Source organism: Tasmannia lanceolata, unplaced genomic scaffold, assembly GCF_043159265.1.
Source record: "Tasmannia lanceolata isolate RefF3 unplaced genomic scaffold, GAP_Taslan_0.1 ptg000008l, whole genome shotgun sequence".
NCBI classification, from domain to species: domain Eukaryota; kingdom Viridiplantae; phylum Streptophyta; class Magnoliopsida; order Canellales; family Winteraceae; genus Tasmannia; species Tasmannia lanceolata.
In genome coordinates this window covers 30,546,759-30,565,322 of record NW_027518685.1, presented here as the reverse complement: position 1 = coordinate 30,565,322, position 18,564 = coordinate 30,546,759, and the positions used below count along the sequence as shown (strand labels likewise).

General features: G+C 39.1%; 1 protein-coding gene and 1 pseudogene across 4 annotated transcripts in view; both read left to right on the top strand.

Annotated features, from left to right (window-relative positions):
* LOC143885155 (LRR receptor kinase BAK1-like) overlaps window positions 1-5,171 on the top strand; it is a 41,344-nt pseudogene extending 36,173 nt beyond the window's left edge. The window contains exons 7-8 of the transcript XR_013253159.1: window positions 4,296-4,671; window positions 4,905-5,171. The product of XR_013253159.1 is annotated as an LRR receptor kinase BAK1-like (transcript). The remainder of the gene's footprint in view (window positions 1-4,295; window positions 4,672-4,904) is intronic.
* A 1,676-nt stretch (window positions 5,172-6,847) lies between these two features.
* LOC143885154 (uncharacterized) lies at window positions 6,848-16,983 on the top strand. 3 transcript variants are annotated; one of them, XR_013253158.1, is made up of 8 exons: window positions 6,848-8,531; window positions 8,607-8,727; window positions 10,305-10,405; window positions 11,047-11,160; window positions 11,328-11,669; window positions 11,872-12,266; window positions 12,635-12,840; window positions 14,119-14,256. XR_013253158.1 is itself a non-coding variant. In XM_077389180.1 (8 exons), exons 1-7 carry the CDS (start codon window positions 7,028-7,030, stop codon window positions 14,491-14,493), a joined length of 2,952 nt encoding a protein of 983 aa, XP_077245295.1. In that variant the 5' UTR covers window positions 6,849-7,027; the 3' UTR covers window positions 14,494-14,515; window positions 16,645-16,983. The 3 variants fall into 3 exon arrangements, 2 of the variants coding, with proteins under 2 accessions (XP_077245295.1, XP_077245294.1); XM_077389180.1 differs by lacking the exon at window positions 12,635-12,840 and adding an exon at window positions 16,645-16,983 and having other exon boundaries at window positions 6,849-8,531; window positions 14,119-14,515; XM_077389179.1 differs by lacking the exon at window positions 12,635-12,840 and having other exon boundaries at window positions 6,849-8,531; window positions 14,119-14,891.
* The last annotated feature ends 1,581 nt before the right edge of the window (window positions 16,984-18,564 follow it).

The following is an 18,564-nucleotide window of genomic DNA, read 5'->3' as shown; positions in this document are numbered from 1 at the left end:
AAAACTAAAAACATGTAAATAAATACCAATAGGCAAATATGTCACTTATTTGGCCTACTATCTACATCATTATCCCCCGCTTGAAAAGAACTCGCCTTCGAGTTCTAGTCCACCTGGATCAAATATGTAGACGATCAACTGAAGAAGTAGCAATCACAATCCGTCAGAGGCACTCCTAATGTCTAATGCACGTGACAATCGTGAGAAGCGTCTGAAATATCGGCGGAGTGAGAGGGAAGAAATCCCCTATGTAGAATCATACGAACTCAAGCTGCTCTGGAGAAGTAAACTGGCTGGGAAGATAGCAACGTACTCCTGGAATTGCGTGATAACTATGGGGCAGTATTAATCCACGACCATCATCTAAAAGATCAACATACACTGGTGTCTCATCAGGTTCAATGAAATTAGTAACAGTCATCTGTTGAAACCATATTTGGCTTGGTGCTGTCGTCCGGTGTGCTAAAATCCTCTGTCTGATTATCCACGGGGGACTCAGCACTGCCACTATGCTCCTGTCCTGATGTGGAAGAGATATCCTCAGAGCAATGCTCAAGCTGTCCATGCTCTAACAATGTATCATCAATCACTTGAATCTCTGGTTCTATATCTCCCATCTCTGATTTTGTATCTGTCATCATGGACTTTGTATTTGACATAATCATAGGTTCAACAACTAAAATGGTCTCGTCGACACTAGCATCTGGTTCCTCAATAGTGTTAGCAACTTCCTTCTCCCCTTCCTGAGAACTAATATCATCAACAGGTCGTGGGGGAGAAGAAATAGCTAAGCGGCTCTGCAAATCCCGCTCACATATGTGACGTTCTGGATATTCAGCTTCTCGTTTACGGCGGGCTTCAGCTTCTCTTTTACGTCGAGCAGCTTCTGCATGCATCATTCTTTGTTTATACACTACTCTCTCACGAAGTAACCTCTGGTGATGATGATATGCATAAATCCTCCTAAACTCACAATGAACTTCTTCCCACAGATGGAATGGTGGCTTGCCCAAATAACGACGCTCTAGCATGAAGAATCTCTATTTCGACCTGGCGTCGTTGTACACTGTATCTTTGACTCAGCTAATGGTTATCTGATGATCATAACCATAGTACTTATGGTATGCATTAAGAGCCTTGATCCATTCTAGACACGCATTCTCGAAATCTCCATAGGGATAGTAGTAGTCACCATAACCATAGAAATATGGAACATGTGGTGCAATCATCATAGTGGGGCGAATCAACGTCGCATGGTCCAAGATGGACCATCTGTGAAAATCAGTCATTAGATTTGTCTGTGATATCAAAAGGAAAACAATGCCTTTCGCGGATCTCAGATCGGATGTCAGAAAGCTGCTGATCGGATGATGGAACATGATCCACGGCTGAGATCTCTCCTTAAACTGGGCTGATAGTTGTTGTCTGCTGCTGAAAATTAGATAGATGTGCTCTGCTTAATTCGTGGACAACTTCTGTGTAGAAGTCGCGGACAATTTTCGAGCGGAAATAGCTCGGATGAAGAGATAGAAAGTAGATGGAGAGAGGAGAGAGAAAGTGTAGAGAGAGAATGAAGAGAGAAAAAGAAAAAATGAATTTCTATTTTTGTCCTGATTTTTTTGGGGTGCCTAGGGGTAAAATAAGGGGTTGAAATATGATTTGGAGGCTAATTAATATCTAAATGGGTGCCCAAGGTAAAAGAGGGGGTGAAATTTGTGCAGAGAATAAGTGGGGGTGGACAATTTTTTTTTTTTTTTTTGTACTCGCTTGAAAAACTTAAAAGGGGGTATCTATGGGAATATGGGGGGGAAGTGTTTGCCTTATAAGACAAGGTATACAATTGATGGGTGGGTTGGGTGGGGGGTCTGGGAGAAAAGGGGGGGGAGGGGGGATTCCTTTTTTCTTCAGTAGCTCATGTGACAGACAAGTCTTGGTCAAGTCAGCTACTTGATGGAAGGGGTGTCAAGGGAAAAATGAGGGGGAAATAGGATAAATAAAAGCTTTTCTCAAAAAGTAACCAAGAGGAAAAAGAAAGCTTGCCTTGTAAGTCTCTTTATTTCTTTCTGATGATGTCACCACTCCCCTTTTTATAACTTTACATTATTAATAATAGCTAAGCTAAATTGCCACGTAACTAGTAACTTATACCTTATCCTTCATTTCTTTATTGGTTTGATTGACACGTACAGGCACACTGGAGGAGACTTAGCCGGTAAGGTAACCCACCTTAGTATCTGCCAAGAAGGAAACTCAAAAGTTTCCTCTTGCCTCACGGATACAAGCAGAGTTACAGGCAGCGCGGCACCGGTGTAGCATGCGATCGCGCCGGAAAAGAGGCAGCTTGCAGTGGGAAGGGCTCGGAATCGGTGCGTGTCACAAAAGAGTGGATTTTGGGACTGTTTTAAGGGTTTGGAAAGATGGAGTGGGAGAGAGGGGATTTTCGCATCTTTATGATTCTACCTGGGCAATTTCTTCCCTCTCGCATTTCAGACTACTTTCTAGAAATGGAAATAAAAGAAAGAGGAGAAAGAAGAAGAAGAGGAAGAGTAGAGGAAGAAGAAGAGAAGAAGAGAAGGGAGGGACTGGTTTTTTATTGGAAGGGCTGAAAATTCAGAAGAAATTGGGGTATTTTGGGTTTCGATTGGGCTGGGTTTGGAGATGGTGGGGCTGGTTTTAGTTGTATTTGCATGGGGTTTTGGGTGTATAGGGTTTCAAGGTGGAAAGGTTAGCACATAAACTGGTTTTGCCTAAAAGCTACAGGGAAGAGAGTGCTGAGAAGGTCTGCAAAGCAATATGGGAGATGAAATTGGTGAGAGATGGGTTTTGTACGTACCTGGCAACGTCTCGGATGTGAGCACCAAATTGACTAAAACAACTTGGATTATTCACTCTGATACCAAATTTGATGTAGGACCGGGAACGGAAACAGAAGAAAGAGGAGAAAGCAGAAGAAGAAGAAGAAGAGAAGATTAGAATTTAGGGAGAAGTAGAAGAAGAATAGGAGAAGAGAAGAGGAAGGAGAAGAAACCTGTAGAGGGGAGAAGCTGTTAAAGTATAAAAGATGAATAACGCCTTTCTCCAACAACTTAAGCTTTTGGAGAAGTTGGTAAGTTAACATGGTATCAGAGCCAAAGGTCTTGAGTTCAAACCTCCTGGATAGCGTAAATCCACATGCGATGGTCGGCCCAAAATGGGACCACATGTGCCACGTGTTTGCCAAGTAAGCCACACGTGCGGTGGAGTATTAAAAGTATAAAAGATGAATAACTCCTTTCTCCAACAGCTTAAGCTTTTGGAGAAGTTGGTAAGTTAACAGAAGCCAATCAATCTTTATTCATCCAAAGTTAAATCTCTACTATATAAGGCCTATTTATAGGCAACTGAAATACAATTCCATGGAAAATAATTAAATTCCCTAATTCTAAATAACATGGAAAATAAAATCCTAGAAACTAAATAACATGGAAAACTAAAAACATGTAAATAAATACTAATGGGCAAATATGCCTCTTATTTGGCCTACTATCTGCATCACAATCATAGTCCGCGATGGACTTGCGGGCAAATCTTCCATGTTTATTTTTAGGATCCTGTGAGAGGCCTCGTACATAACTTCTTGTAAACTTGAATAAGCATTAAGTTGTTTCCTTGCTGGCAGACCAGATAACTTACCTTTTGTAGTTTATTTGAGTATGTCTGGATGATTATTTTCAAGACATTTTTCTGATTATCATTAATCACAAATGTTCTCAGTTAACTAAACCTCAAAATCTCCACAAACCACACCCTAAGTTCCTAGAAAAATGTTATTCAGAAAATAGAGCTGCAGGAAAAAATCACTCTTTTATTCCAAAAAAAGTTGAATACCATCTTAGTTATTGAATGAGCTAAAACAACCCTTACATGACCATTATCCCACTACTTTTGCAAAGACGCGGTGAGAATTTCCAAGCAACGTATTCTGACAACAAAATATCTGTTGGCCGCACTACAATTTGTTGTAACATGGGGAGGCTTTGGTAATTGGCTCCTGAAATTAGTGGACACTTTGTTGAGCACCATGTTAGCTAATTTTTGGAAGTTCTCGTTACCCATGAGAATCAAAATTTCTATTCTCAGGTACCCCTTTGTATGTCACTTTACAACATTGCCGCTGCCTAGCACAAGTGCCATTTCATTTTATTTGAAATTGTATTGCTCAGGGGGTGATCTTAGTTCTATATTCATTGTGACTAGTTATTCAGGCGTGTCTTATGACTTGGAATGTTATCACCCAACCTTGGTTCCGATGGCAGGTGAAAGAATTTTATAAAAAGAGGAAGCTGGACACACTGGTCCATCCTTACCTAGATGGGAACTATCTGGACACTGCTCTGCACTCAGGCCTCCCCAAAGGACCGTCCGAGATTGTTAGAGGTGGTGAAATTTCTTGAAGGCAATAGTTTGGGGATGAATAATGCTTGGTGGTCACTTTGTAATCCAGTTGACCCTTTTATGCAGTCATGCTTCCCCAATGAGGCTGTGTTGTACAGCGATGTAGCTATCCCCAGAGCTGTGTCTTCCGGATCATTTCATTTCTCATCGTCGTTTGGATTGAAAAACTGCTCCCAGGACCATGTGATAATGTCGGAGGTGATGAGGGTGTTTGAAGGTGGTGCTACGGCTTGGCAGGTGATGAAGTTAACTTATGATCTCCTTCTAATATTTCAAATATGTGAATTAGTATGATCTAAACGTAGACATGTTGCCTAGAAAATAATCAAAAATTTTGGTACAATACATGCATTTGCTTGATAAAATCATGACTGTTTTCACTACCCACATTTTTTTCATTTTATTATCATCAAGCATTTGTCTCAGCCATTAATTTTCCATTTCTGTTACATACGCAAACCTTGATTCAGAGACAGAACTGAAGACAGTGGGAAGCTTCTTCTGGATGGGAATGGCAGTCCATGCCTATGGTTCGACGATTGATATATAGATGCATGAATGTGACACTGACATTGGATTGCAAACTTTTCGCTTCGTTGGGTGTTTATGGTCTCTGGTGCAATTTGTATTTTAGTGGGAATGGGATGGTTGGCTTTGTTCATAAGTACAGTTTAGTTTGCTCCTTCTCACATGGTTTCATTCACATAATATTTATCTTCTAATTAGTTTTCTCTGGAGTTTCTTTCGGAATTTAACAGACCATAACAGTCAGTCACATTCAAATAATTTATCTTCTAATTAGGATCTGATCCTTGTTCATGAATCCATTCAAATAATTTGGATTGCACCTTATCATGGTAGTGACAAGAGCTTTAAAAATGAAAACTTAGGAAAATACTATCCATGCCATATTTTATATTGTAGTGTGGAACTAATTCAAAATTTCTTGGAGGATTTACCTGTCAATTTGCTCTACTTGCTTATGATGTGTACTTCAAGAAAACCCATTTAAGATAATATGAACACCCTCTCGAGCCCTTTACTTAATATATTTTATATTTGCCTTAATCAACATCTTGAGTTCTCAATTTAGTAGGCACTGACCTTAATTTTTGCCAAAGCCTCCCTTACGGGTATTCAGTTTTATGGCTCAAAAGATTTACAAATGAATTTAATTTTTAGAGTCAAACTTGGGGGAGCATGACTCGTCAAGGGATTTTTGCCAATTAGTCACCCCTTTGCGAAATTATTGCTTAAAAAGGTCTTTAAGAGAGAGAGAGTTGTGGGTAATTTGTTCATTTTCAAAATTCTAATGGAAGAAAGTAACGGCAGTTTGTTTTTTCTAAAAGCAAGGACTAAGTGGGAAAAATCAAATTCTTATAGGACCGTTAACCAATAATTTTGCAACGGAGGGAGTGGGCCACAACGGACCACACTATATAGGATGATCCAAACCGTCCATGTAATGGGCCACACCGTAAATAGGTTGTGCTCAAAATATCATTTCTATGGGATGATCACAACCCTACGATCTATATAGAACTGCATATTATGAAAATCTCTATAGATGGGAGGGCTAGGATCATCCTATGGAAATGATTTTTGCGGAACAACCTATTTACATTGTGTTCCATTAGATGGATGGTTTGGATCATCCTATGTGTGCTTCGTACAGTACTTTTGAAAAATACGGGACGAAAAGGGCTTACACCATATAAATTCTCAGTTTTTAAATGGTGTGAGCATGTCTAGTACAATATTTTTTCAAAAAGTACTGTACCGTACACACCATAGGATGAGTCACACCGTTCATTTGATAGGCCCCAACGGAAATAGGTTGTGCCCAAAAAAATCATTTCCACAGGACGATCCTAGCCCTCTAATCTATATATGAACTCCATATTATTAGGGAAATGTTATCCACACTACTGTGTTTTGATGATGACACTCGTCACTTTATTAAAAGTAAGGTATGGCCAGCACCATAGGATGATCCAAACCGTCCATTAGGTGGGCCACGGCTAAATTGGTTGTGCCCCAAAAATTATTTCCATAGGTTAATCCTAACCCTCCAATCTATAGAGGGTTACGATCAACCCTCTAACATTTAGATCGGAGGGTAAGGATTAACCTATGGAACTGATTTTTGGGCACAAGCCGATTAGGCTATGGTCCATCTCATGGACGCTTTGGATCATCCTATATTCCTATGGTGCGTTCATACTTCATACCATACTTTTAATAAAGTGAGGAGTGCCCTCATCAAAATACAGTAGTGCTGATACCATTTCCCTAATATTAAAGATTTAAAGACAATAAGAAGTCTTCTAGAAGTTCTAAAAGACAAGGAAAAGGAGGTGGAATATCTAAAAGAAAAACTCACTATATGAAATGAAATGGCCCTTTTTACTTTGACATAAATCTCTCAAATATGAAATGAAATGGAAGACCACCCCCATCTTCCCAGCAATTTCCACGCTTCTTCTTCTAGCCTACTTTCCAAACCCCAACGTCAGCTCTACTTCTTTAAAGAACCCCATCCTCAGCTCTGCTTCTTCAAAGACTATGGTGGTGGTGGTCAGAGTTTCACGCTATGGAAGACCACGTTTGTGATGGGCCAAAAAGAACAGCAGTGGAGAAGAAGAAGTTGCAGTGCAAACCCATCTTAGATCACCCAAAGGAGTCCACCAAGGATTGGGTCATTAATACTTTCTATTCCAACAATGAAACTGCTTATCATCCTCAAAACACAACCACCCTCCATCCTACTCCTAAAGATTCTACAAAGACTTCATCTAATCCTCCAATTCTCAAAACCCAGTTCAGAAATCCAAGTAATAGACACCAGACAACAAGGAAGAATCAGAATAAGTTGCAATGGAGACCCAAGGCGGAGAACGGAAAGGCCTCCCACAATGAGACTGTTTCTCATCTTCAAATTACAAGCACCCTCAATCCTAATCGCCCAATTCTTAAAGCGCTAGAGAAGGAGAATCAGAAGAATGCTGAGCCCCATATTCCTAGAGATTTTTCTTCTTCAGCTAAGCCACCCACTCTATCCTATGCAGAAATCCTCAAGAAAAATCAAGGCGGGACGACAGTGGATGATCAGACCAATGCATCCAATGCTTCTTCAAAGGTAGAAGTTCACAGCAGTGAGCCTGCAATTTACTTCGAGGAATCTGTTATCAGTGCAGGTGCTGAGAAATTCAAATATTGCCTCGTCGGGAAGTTCCCCCGCTCATGCCCCAGCTTGGCCTGCACCAGAGATTGGGCCCGTCAGGTATGGAAACTCAGAGGTGATTGCACTGTTACCTTACTAGATGCTCATCACGTTTTCATTAGGCTAGATAACATCTCAGACATGATCCGAATATGGGTCAGAAATAGATGGTGGATTGATGGGCATCTGATGAAGGTCTTTAAATGGACTCCCAAGTTCCAGCCAACGGAGGCAGAACCGTCCTCTGCCGCTGTTTGGATTTCACTCCCGTCTCTCCCAATTGTTTTTTTCCAAGAAGATCTCTTATTTGCTATAGCGTCTTTGGTCGGAAAAGCACTTTCAATTGATAATCCTACAAGAAATCTGACTCAAACAAATGTTGCGAGAATTTGTGTAGAAGTTAATCTTCTAATGAAGCTTCCTCGTCGAGTATGGATTGGGGTTGGAAAGGGTGGTTTTTGGCAAGATATACGCTATAGGAAGCTACCTTCATACTGTTCAAACTGCCGCCACCAAGGACATTCCACAAGAATCTGCAAGTTCAATACAATTAATGCTGTAACAAGTGATTCCCAAAATAATACAGCAAACTCTACCCCTGGCAATTCAAATCACGGTACTAAAAGAGACGAGCATTCTCAAGAGCATTCTAGGATATCCAAGGTTTTTTCCCAAAATTCTGTCGGGGGAAAAGGTAGTGAAGGTAGTCCAGGAAAACCCGATCAAACCTGTCCTACAATTGAAGATAAAGATGCAAATAACCAGCCTATGACGTCAGCTTCCTCTCAACTACCATTGAAACGAGTGACTATTGTAGAAGCAGTAAGCAAGAGTATAGCAAATGCTGAGAAAATCAAATCAAGAAAGAACAAGGGTAAGGAAACAACTGAGAGCAAGATAGAATGCTCATCTATGTTCCTCTTCTTATTGTTTTTTTTCTTTTTGCTAGGTGAGACGGTGTTTGGCGGGACCTTTACTAGTTTATTAATATTGAATGAAACATTTCTTCAAACAATGCCAGACGATGAGAGGGTTAGAAAGACCCTAGGAAAGAAAAATTCTCATAGTAGGTATGTGTCAAAATTACCCTTATTATTTGAAATTTTGGAGCATTATTGCAAAACGTGATGACCCCTCTAGAAGGTATTTAGAGACCTTGCATAGAGAACAAAATCTTAAAATACTTATTGTAGTAGAACCAAAGCTATCCCCTTTTGTTGCTCACTTGAAAGTAGTTAAAGAGTTTCTCTCATGTTCATTGGGTTACAAAGTCAGAATAATTAAGCAATACTTGTATTTCATTGTATATGTAACTTTTATTTTTCTTTATTTTTTTGAATGGCAATGAATTTATTGAAGAGCAAAGGGCACGCTCAGCGACCAAGCAGCTCCACATAGACCTTTAATATAGAGGTAAATTGGCGAGCACAGACTTAACAAGAGTAATCATTTCTCCAAGGGAAGGAGGATTTCTTTTCGAAGAGGAGGGCCTTTCTCCACTTTTTCTATCAGTGGATCCCAAAGCTTCTTGTTGGGATGCCCACCACAATGGAAGACCCACGTATTTGAATCAAACCCTCCCTATATCATAGCATTCTAGGAAAAACAAGACCTTTTCTCCTCACCCAATGAGTGCCCATCATCACGGACTTAAAGAAATTAGGTCTCTAACCCGAAACCATCTCATAAGAACAAAGCATAAGCTTCAGATTCTTGATTTTTTTCATCTTCTGCTAAATACCAAATAGTTGTCAGCATACTGCAAATGAGTTATCTCCACCGTGAGAATCCTAGCCTAGATCTTTCAACCAGTCCACCCAACTTAGCTTTGTCCATCATTTTGCTCAGAGACACCGCCATAATCGTGAAAGGGAAAGGGGGCAATAGATCTCACCGGCAAAAACTACGAGATGATTTAAATAACCCGCGAGGGTATCCGTTAACCATGCCCTTTTAAATTTCCACCGAAACTGACACGAAATGATCGAAATGTTTCCATTTCCATCCCGATCAAGATGATATCAAAACTGAAACTGTTGTGACTTGTCCCATGAAGATTTTATTCAAGACTATTTTGGGAGTTGACATCCTTGCATTTAGAAGACAATTTGAGTTCACAAATACTCCTTAAATATAATATTTACCTTTTCTTTTCTTTTGATAAAACTTTTAGTTCATCACACTCCAATAAAGATTTCACTAAATTTTCTCCTTTTGGTCTTTGTAAAGGCGAGTCGGATGATTTTACTTAGTCAAACTATTCTCCTTGAGTATAAAATTTCATTCAACACACTCCAATACAGATTTAGCTAAATTTTGTCCTTTTGGTCTTTGTAAAGGTGAGTCATATGATTTTGCTTAGTCACAACTATTCTCCTTGAGCCTAGAATTTATTTCTAATTCTCATTCTTTCAATTTAATAAAAAAAGTATAAAATGGAAAAGAATTGTATCTATATAGAAAAAAACATGAACTGAAGAGAAGCTAAATCTAGAGTCTATCCTAATAAGAATGTCTACATAATTTTCTTTTTCTCATTAGCAACTCTTGATGATAACACTTACTCTATGATGAACTGTAGGGACTATGTTTAACTCATGTTTGTGCATTATTGCTGCTGACTGTTTTTTTTTTTTTCATTCTACAGTTCTTCTAATAACAAAGGACTCTGCAGTCCCATTACAACACAAGTTTGCCCAGGATCTCGACATCCCCCATTTGCTCCAACACCAAATATCTCTTCTCGAGGTGCCATATTCTTTTAGTAATCTCTCTTGATTGAAGTTTATTATGGAAGTCTTGCAATTGCTCATCTTTTGGCTTGGTGCTGCTTAGATTGGTTAGATTTGGCTTATCTGATTCCAGTATCAGATTTAGTCATTTGTTTTTATTTTTTTCAGAGCCACTTGGTTCTTGCACTCTGAGGAGATCCTTCACAGCCATTGTTTTTTTGGACATTGACGAAAAATGGGTTCCATGTGGATTTTTACTCTATCCGACATAATATTGGAGCTTTTACATTTATTTCTTTTGTCCAATATAACCATTGCAATTGCATTTAATTTACCTTTGATGAGTTGCAAACATTGAGCTTTTATTTGCTTCCACTCTGGTATACATGCATGTACATTTCCATAGTTATCATAATGTAAACAGATTGAATCATCCAATACCAAATTCGAGGGGTGGTAAATGATGTGCTCTCCTAGATGCTTACTGGTTAGGGAGCTTCTTGATTCATCATGTTTGACATGATCAACATCTGACAAGGCGGCTTCCTGTTGCAATTGTTTGCTTGTTGGTGCTTGTTATGTTTTACGGCTACATGATTGCATAAAAAAATAAACTGCAATTGTATCTCATCCAGTGTCTCTGAGGTGTTATTTCAGGAGGAAATGGTGCAAAGAATAATGGAGCGATTGCTGGTAAAGTGATTTCAGGCGCAACTAGGCTTGCGTGGTGGCGTCGTCGTAAGCCACAAGGACATTTATTTGATGTACCTGGTAAGTAGTTGTACAATGGATATATTGGATATCTAAGGATCTTGGAAAATGCTAGCATCCTTCATGCGTTCATACCACAGTGGGGCCACCCATGAAGTGTCTTCATATGTGTGAAGGATTCTATACTCATGCATGTGTTCTTACTTGTTCAAATTTTCTCTCTACAGCTGATGTGGATGCAGAAGTTCAGCTGGGCCATATCAAAAGATTTTCTCTGCGAGAACTACAAGTTGCAACTCGGAAATTTAGCAACGAGACCATTATTGGTCGAGGTGGCTTTGGGAAGGTGTATAAGGGACGCTTAGCAGATGGTTCACTCGTGGCAATAAAGAGACTTAAAGAAGAACGAACACCAGGAGTTGAGCGGCAATTTCAGTCGGAGCTAGAAATGGTCAGGATCGGTGTGCATCAAAACCTCATCCGGCTGCTGGGTTTCTGCGTGACACTCACTGAGCGAATTCTTGTTTTTCCCTATATGGTTAATGGAAGTGTTGCATCATGTTTGAGAGGTACTTTTCACCTCTTCCACATTGCATTCTTTTCCGCTTGCTTTTTGCATTTTCTCCTATATTTGGGTTTGTCATTGTCTATCCCTGCCCGGAATTCAAATAGTTCTGATGAAAATTGAATAAGAACTTATGCTAGAACTGTATATTTTTCTCATATCTGCAAAATACTCTAAATGGATGTTTATTTTGGTCTTTTTTGTAGAGCGCCCACGATCACAACCACCACTTGATTGGACAACACGGACGAAGATTGCACTTGGATCCGCAAGGGGGCTTTCTTACTTGCATGATCATTGTGAACGAATGATTATTCACCGTGATGTGAAAGCTGCAAACATTTTATTGGATGAGCAATTTGAGCCATTTGTTTGTGACTTTGGCTTGGCTAAACTTATTGACTATGCAGATATTGGGGTGACCACTACTATACGTGGCACAATTGGGCATATAGCACCAGAGTACCTCTCCACCGGAAAGTGTTCAGAGAAGACTGATGTTTTTGGTTATGGGATCTTTCTTCTTGAACTAATCACTGGACAAAGAGCTTTTGATCTTGCTCGGCTTGCAAACGATGGTGATGTCATGTTGCTGGACTGGGTATGCACCGAGTCATTATTCTCTCTGCCTTATTTTCATATAATAGCTTACACATGATTTCCTTTCAATGCTGCCATTTAGGCTGATATACCTATACTTGAGCTATTTTTGTATTCTTTCTCATTTTTTGCGGGTTTGATAGACATGATTTAAGAATATGACTTTGGCTTCGGCAGCCAAAAGAAATATGACTTTGGGATCCTCCATTTCTTTAAACGAACAAACGGAGGTAGAATGAGATTGATTCCCAAATTGTCTTTATGAAAATTCCTCAATATCCCTGGCTATTCATGATGAGCCTGCGTAATATTAGGTAGTTGGTCAGGTAAAGGCCGACCAATCCAATGATGCTAAGCTGGTCTTTTCAGACGATCAGCCACACGGGGACTGAGACACGGCCCGGACTCCCACAGGAGGCAGCAGTGGGGAATCCTGGACAATGGGCGAAAGCCCCATCTAGCAATATCGCGTGAGTGAAGAAGGGCAATGCCGCTTGTAAAGGTCTTTCGTCGAGTGCGCGATCATGACATGACACGAGAAAGAAGCCCTGGCTAATTCCGTGCCAGCAGCCGCGGTAAGGAGAAAACAATTATTACATGCACACATGCACCAGTTCTAGGTTTAACTTTGGATATTTTAGGTTCAGAGCAGATGCTCTTATCTGTTTCCTTTTCAGCTTTAACGTCGGAATTAAGGATAGACTTGAAGGTTAAGGTTGATGAAGGAGTCGGGGAGTGTAGTCTAGTAATATGGTCTAGGTCTCACTTCTAGGTTTTGAATAAGCATTGCCAGCAGACTCGGCCCAAAAACCAAAAAAAAATGAAGTGTGTTATAGGATTCAAATATATGGTGATTCGAGGTTTGCACTTCAAGAAAATAGATTGGTTTTACCAGGTTTTGGTCTCCTAGATATGGATTATTTGTGTTTCCTTAGAAGTGGTAAATAATCCATTGATTTTTAGGTGAAAAGTTTAAGGTTCAAATTCACGGTCATAGTTTGCGATGGACTTCCATGCACTCTTCCATGTTTATTTTATGGATCCTGTGATAGGGCCTCATACTTTCATCAGTGAAATATTAGGGGCATTTTGGAGGAAGAAAACAACCCTGACTTTGGCCATTATTGGACTTTTTGAAGAAAACAACTTGGCAAACATACTTCTTGTACACATGAATAAGCATTAAGTTGTTTCCTTGCTGGTAGACCAAATAACTCCCCTTTTGTAGTTTATTTGAGTATGTCTGGATGATTCCTATATGAACATGTTTCTTATTATCGTTTATCACAAATGTTCTCATTTGACTGTACCTTAGAATGTCTATAAAGCAAACCCTCAGTTCCTAGAAAATGTTATTCAGAAAGTAGTGCTGCATGAAAAAATCCCACTAGTATTTCAAAAACAATTGAGGAATACCATCTTAGTTTTTGATTGGGCTAAAACAACCCATACATGACCATTACCTCACCACTTTTGCATAGACAAGGTGAGAATTTACAAGCAGTGTGTTCAAATAACAAAATATCCATTGGACAAACTACAAGTTGTTGTAATATAGGGAGGCTTCAGTAATTGGCTCCTGAAATAAATGATGATACTTAGTTGAACACCATGTTACCTAATTTTTGGAAGTTCTCGTTACCCATGACTAATCAAAGTTTATAATCTCAGGTAACCCTTTCTACGCCACTATACAACAGTGCCACTGCCTAGCACTAATTCCATTTCATATGATTTGAAATTTTGTTGTTCGGGGGGGGCGATCTTGGTTCTAGATAAATTCATTGTGACTAGTTGTTCTGCCACGTCATATGACTTGGAATGTTATCATTCAACCTTGGTTCTGATGGCAGGTGAAAGAATTTTGTAAAATGAGGAAGCTGGACATGTTGGTTGATCCTGATCTGCATAACAATTATTGGGATGCCAAGGTGGAGCAGCTGATCCAGATAGCACTGCTCTGCACTCAGGCCTCCCCAAAGGACCGTCCGAGAATGTTCGAGGTGATGAAGTTTCTTGAAGGTAGTTTGGCGATGGATAAATCTTGGTGGTCACTTTGTAATCCAGATCACACTTCTCTACAGTCAGGCCTCCCGAATAAGACTGTTTCGCATGGGCTAGCTATCCCTGGAGCGGTTAATTCCAGATCATTTTGTTCCTCATCATCTGCATCTCAAGAACTGCTCCAGGGACCATTCGGTAATTTTGAAGTCGGTGAGGGTTCTTGAAGGTGACACTATGACTTGGCAGGTGATGAAGTTAACTTGGGATCTCCTTTCAATAATTCAAATATATCAATTAGTACAACTTAAGACTATTAATTACAAATTCCCTAGAAAATAATCAAACATAGTGGTACAATACATGCATTTGCATGAAAAAATCATGGCCGTTTTCAAGTCAGTAGGAAGCTTCCTGAGATGGGAACGGAGTCTAGGCCGATGGTTCGATGAATGGTATATAGATAGCGTGAATGTAACATTGACACTGGATTGCAAACTTATGCTTGGTTAATTTCTTCTCTGGTGCAATTTGTATGAATAGGATTTTTTTATTTTGTCATATGTACAGTTTTGCTTGCTCCTTACGGGGTGTGATTCACATCATCACAAGTAACTTCTCAGTAGTTTTCTCCGGGACTTGATTATGTACTTATGACATGCACGTGCCTAGAGCCACCTCTCTTTATAGATAAATATTGATCTTTCAAACTTGATCTTAAAACTTTCTTCCTTTCTTGACATATCCTTTGTTCCAAAATCTGTGATAGCAAAATGTATTGTGACTAGCTTGCGTAGGAGTGCTGTATGACTGCTGAGGCCTGGTTAATATGTACTTTAAGATTTTCTTATTCTTCTTCTTCTTCTGAGCTGGGGGAAATGGGGGTTCTTAGGCATAAGGTGGGATGACTGGTTTGGGAAGGAGTTACAGAATAAGGCCATGACTGGACTATTGTGTCCATTAAGCCAGATGACCTTGCAGATGAGTGATTTCTTATTTTAGCCTAGATTTTTGCAAAATAAGCAACCAAATTCTGGCCTTCAAAGGCAACCAATGCTTGGTGAATTCCTATGGCCTTATAGGGCAACTGCTCTTTGTTCAAGAGTTGTCCATTCAAGCCACTTGCCACAAGGGAGTCATGACTTCTAACACTGGGACTATTTTGCTGGACCATGTGAGAAGGAGATGTATTGACAAGAACTTGAAAAAATACTTCGGAAAAAAAGAGCTTGAAAAATGAAAACTTAAGAAAAGACTCAAATGTTATTTTTCAGGCTGCAGTATGGAACTAATTTGAAATCTTACTTCAGGATTTACCTTTCGCAGGTTTTGCTCAACCTTAATTTGAGCATTTTAGGCTTTTCCTTATTGAAAGAAGAAATTTTATCCTTTCCTTCTCAGTCTGCATGGTTGTAATGTCCATACTTCAATCAAATCTAGGGGTTTTTGCAAAAGAAGTCTTCTACTTTGTTTTATTTGCAAAAAGAGTTCTTGTTCGACAATTTGCAAATAGAGTCGTAACGTTTGAATGAATTTTGCAAATCTGGTCATGTCATTTGTTTGTGACCAAAATGCCCATGGTAGATTTCTTTACTCATAAAAGACCAAAATGTCCTTGTATTTAAAAAGACAAACTACCTTATAAAAAGACCAAAATTCCTTCTGTACCTACTAGCATTCTTATACATGAAAAGACAAAAATTACGGGCCCTACTCTATACATGGGCTCGGGTGGAGATCGTGGGACCTGCCCAATCATAGCATTCTTGGCCTATACATAAAAAATGAGCCCAACCTATCACAACATAAGCTGTAAAATTATGAACCCTACCCTATACATGGGCTCCACCCCATAAAAAAATAAGGCAAATTGGTGGGCCCGACCAGATGCATGGGTTTGAGTTGACTCTGTGTGACCTGCCTTATCAAAGCATATCCGTGAGCATCATGGGTATTTTGGTCTTTTTAAAAGATAAATTTCATCTTTTCAGATGCAACGACATTTTGGGCTTCTTAAGAGTAAAAAAAATCTACAATTGGGTATTTTGGTCATAGATTGATGGTATGATCCGATTTGTAAAATCAACCCAAAAGTGATGACTCTATTTGCAAATTGTGGAACTAAAAGACTCTTTTTGCAAATAAAGTAGAAGACTTCATTTGCAAAAACCCCTAAAATCTATTGGCTTAAGATTAACACACTACAAAGCCCTTTTCCCAGTATGTTCTAATTTTGTTGTCTCAGGATTTTATTAAGTACACAATTCTTAAGCTGTACTTTCGGATTTTCAACCTAGTTGGTCCCGAACTCCCTACCATTTATTTTCTTCTTTTTTCTTTTATTGCTACCTGTTTTCTCTACGTTTTCTCTGGGCCAGGTGGAACAACAAACTCTACTGAAGCAGAGGTTAGTGCACTTCACGTCGACATGAGAGCTTATTCAGAGATCAAATGGAAGGCAAGCTTGAAGTGGAAGGGGATTCGCCAAATGTCATTTCTTGGGTTCAAGGCATGGGCATCGGTCCATGGAGACTAGCTAAGTTTTTGGATGAGATTAATTCTATGATTAACGATAGATTCCTCTCTTTTATTCATGTTCCTAGGAGTGCAAATGATTTAGCGGATCGCTTAGCTAAATCAAGGGCTTTGAGGGACTCCTTTTACTATGGGTGGGCTACTCTCCCCACTGATGTGAATATGTAATTTCTCATTTATGCCTTCAATGTACTTGTTACCTTTTCCTCCAAAAAAAAATTTATTGCTTGCCATAAGTCTGATTAAGCCAGAATACATAATTGAAAATACTTGATGATGCTAGCTCTAGGAAGGACTTACGAGTTCTCACAAGGCATGGTATAGGTTTAGAAAGGATACTAGTATTCAATACCATGCTATGCATGGGTGTAAAATGGTGGGCCTCCGTCAAATGCCTTTACTTATGAGAGAAATTATACGGTGGCCGGCCATGAAGTCCAAGTGTTGGCGGCACGACAAAAGTGACGACAAAAGTACGACAAAAGAACCGCATGTTTGATCCGCACCATGTAAAATCTCTACTTTTGAATATGCATTTTTTCCCTTTCTTTCATGCATCAGGCAGGGAAGGAGGGACTAAAGACTTTGAATGTCTAAATGTCGGTCATTCAAATCAAAGATAGTAGATTGACCCACCAGATCAAGTGTAAAATGCTGGGCCCCACCCATGCTATTCTTAGATATAAATATGGGCTCTACCCCTTCAAAACATGGTGTACGGAAAATATTTTCCAGAAAAAACTTTTCCCGAAAAAGGTGAATAACAGTCGGAGAGAAACATGCTTAGTATATATGACTAGTATTCCAGGCCCATGCTATGCATGGGTCTAAAATGGTGGGAGCTCAATTTAAGACAATGAGGTGGCGAACCCTAATTCCGAAAGGAAAAGAAGAAACAGAAAAAAAAAATTGAAAATCAGCCCGTCAAAACTCAAGATGAAAAATGGGAAAATCTTAAAATAAAAAAAAAAAAAAAAAAAACCGTACCCAATATTTGAATGTAAAAATAAAATAAAAACATGGGATCACTTCATTAGAAAAGTTGTTAAAAGTGTTAAATTGATTAATTAGATCATATCCAAAAAAAATGTAAACATATATTAGTAGTCGAATTTGAAAGATATTGAGAATGAGATCGAGAGAGACATACATAAAAACAGTAAACAATAGGAGAAATTTACAATACCTCAAATCGGATGAAGTGGGCAAGACACTGCCGATATTCACTTGTAAAGGTCAGTTGAAGTACATGAATCTGCCACACATTCTTTTAATAGCACAGAGAATTCATTCATTTTGAAAAGTTAAAGAGAAAACCATGTTGGGCAGTAAATCCATGTTGCAAATTTTAATCATGAAGCAGTCAAACAGATTTCTATAAAGTAACTCTTTATGCAATCCATTTGCATTTTTTTTTGTGTTCGGAAAAAATAATTACAAAAAATGAAGACAGAAGGGTGTTTGTTCGAGAAGTCTACAAATTTCATCTGATATTATAGATACATAGATGGATTATAGATAGATAGATAGATAGATTATGGATAGATAGAAGATAAGAAACATTAGGACACCTTCTTCTGAGAATTTTATTTAAATGAAGGTAGGACATATAATACGGCGCTTGGAAGAGAGACTTAATTAATCTCACGTCCGGGGAGATAACCTCAAGAACAACAGAAGTATAGGGGAAGGAGAAGATTATTTTTCATTCATTGATATCGTCAAAATGAGAATTACATGCTTAATAAAAGATCTCTTCTACA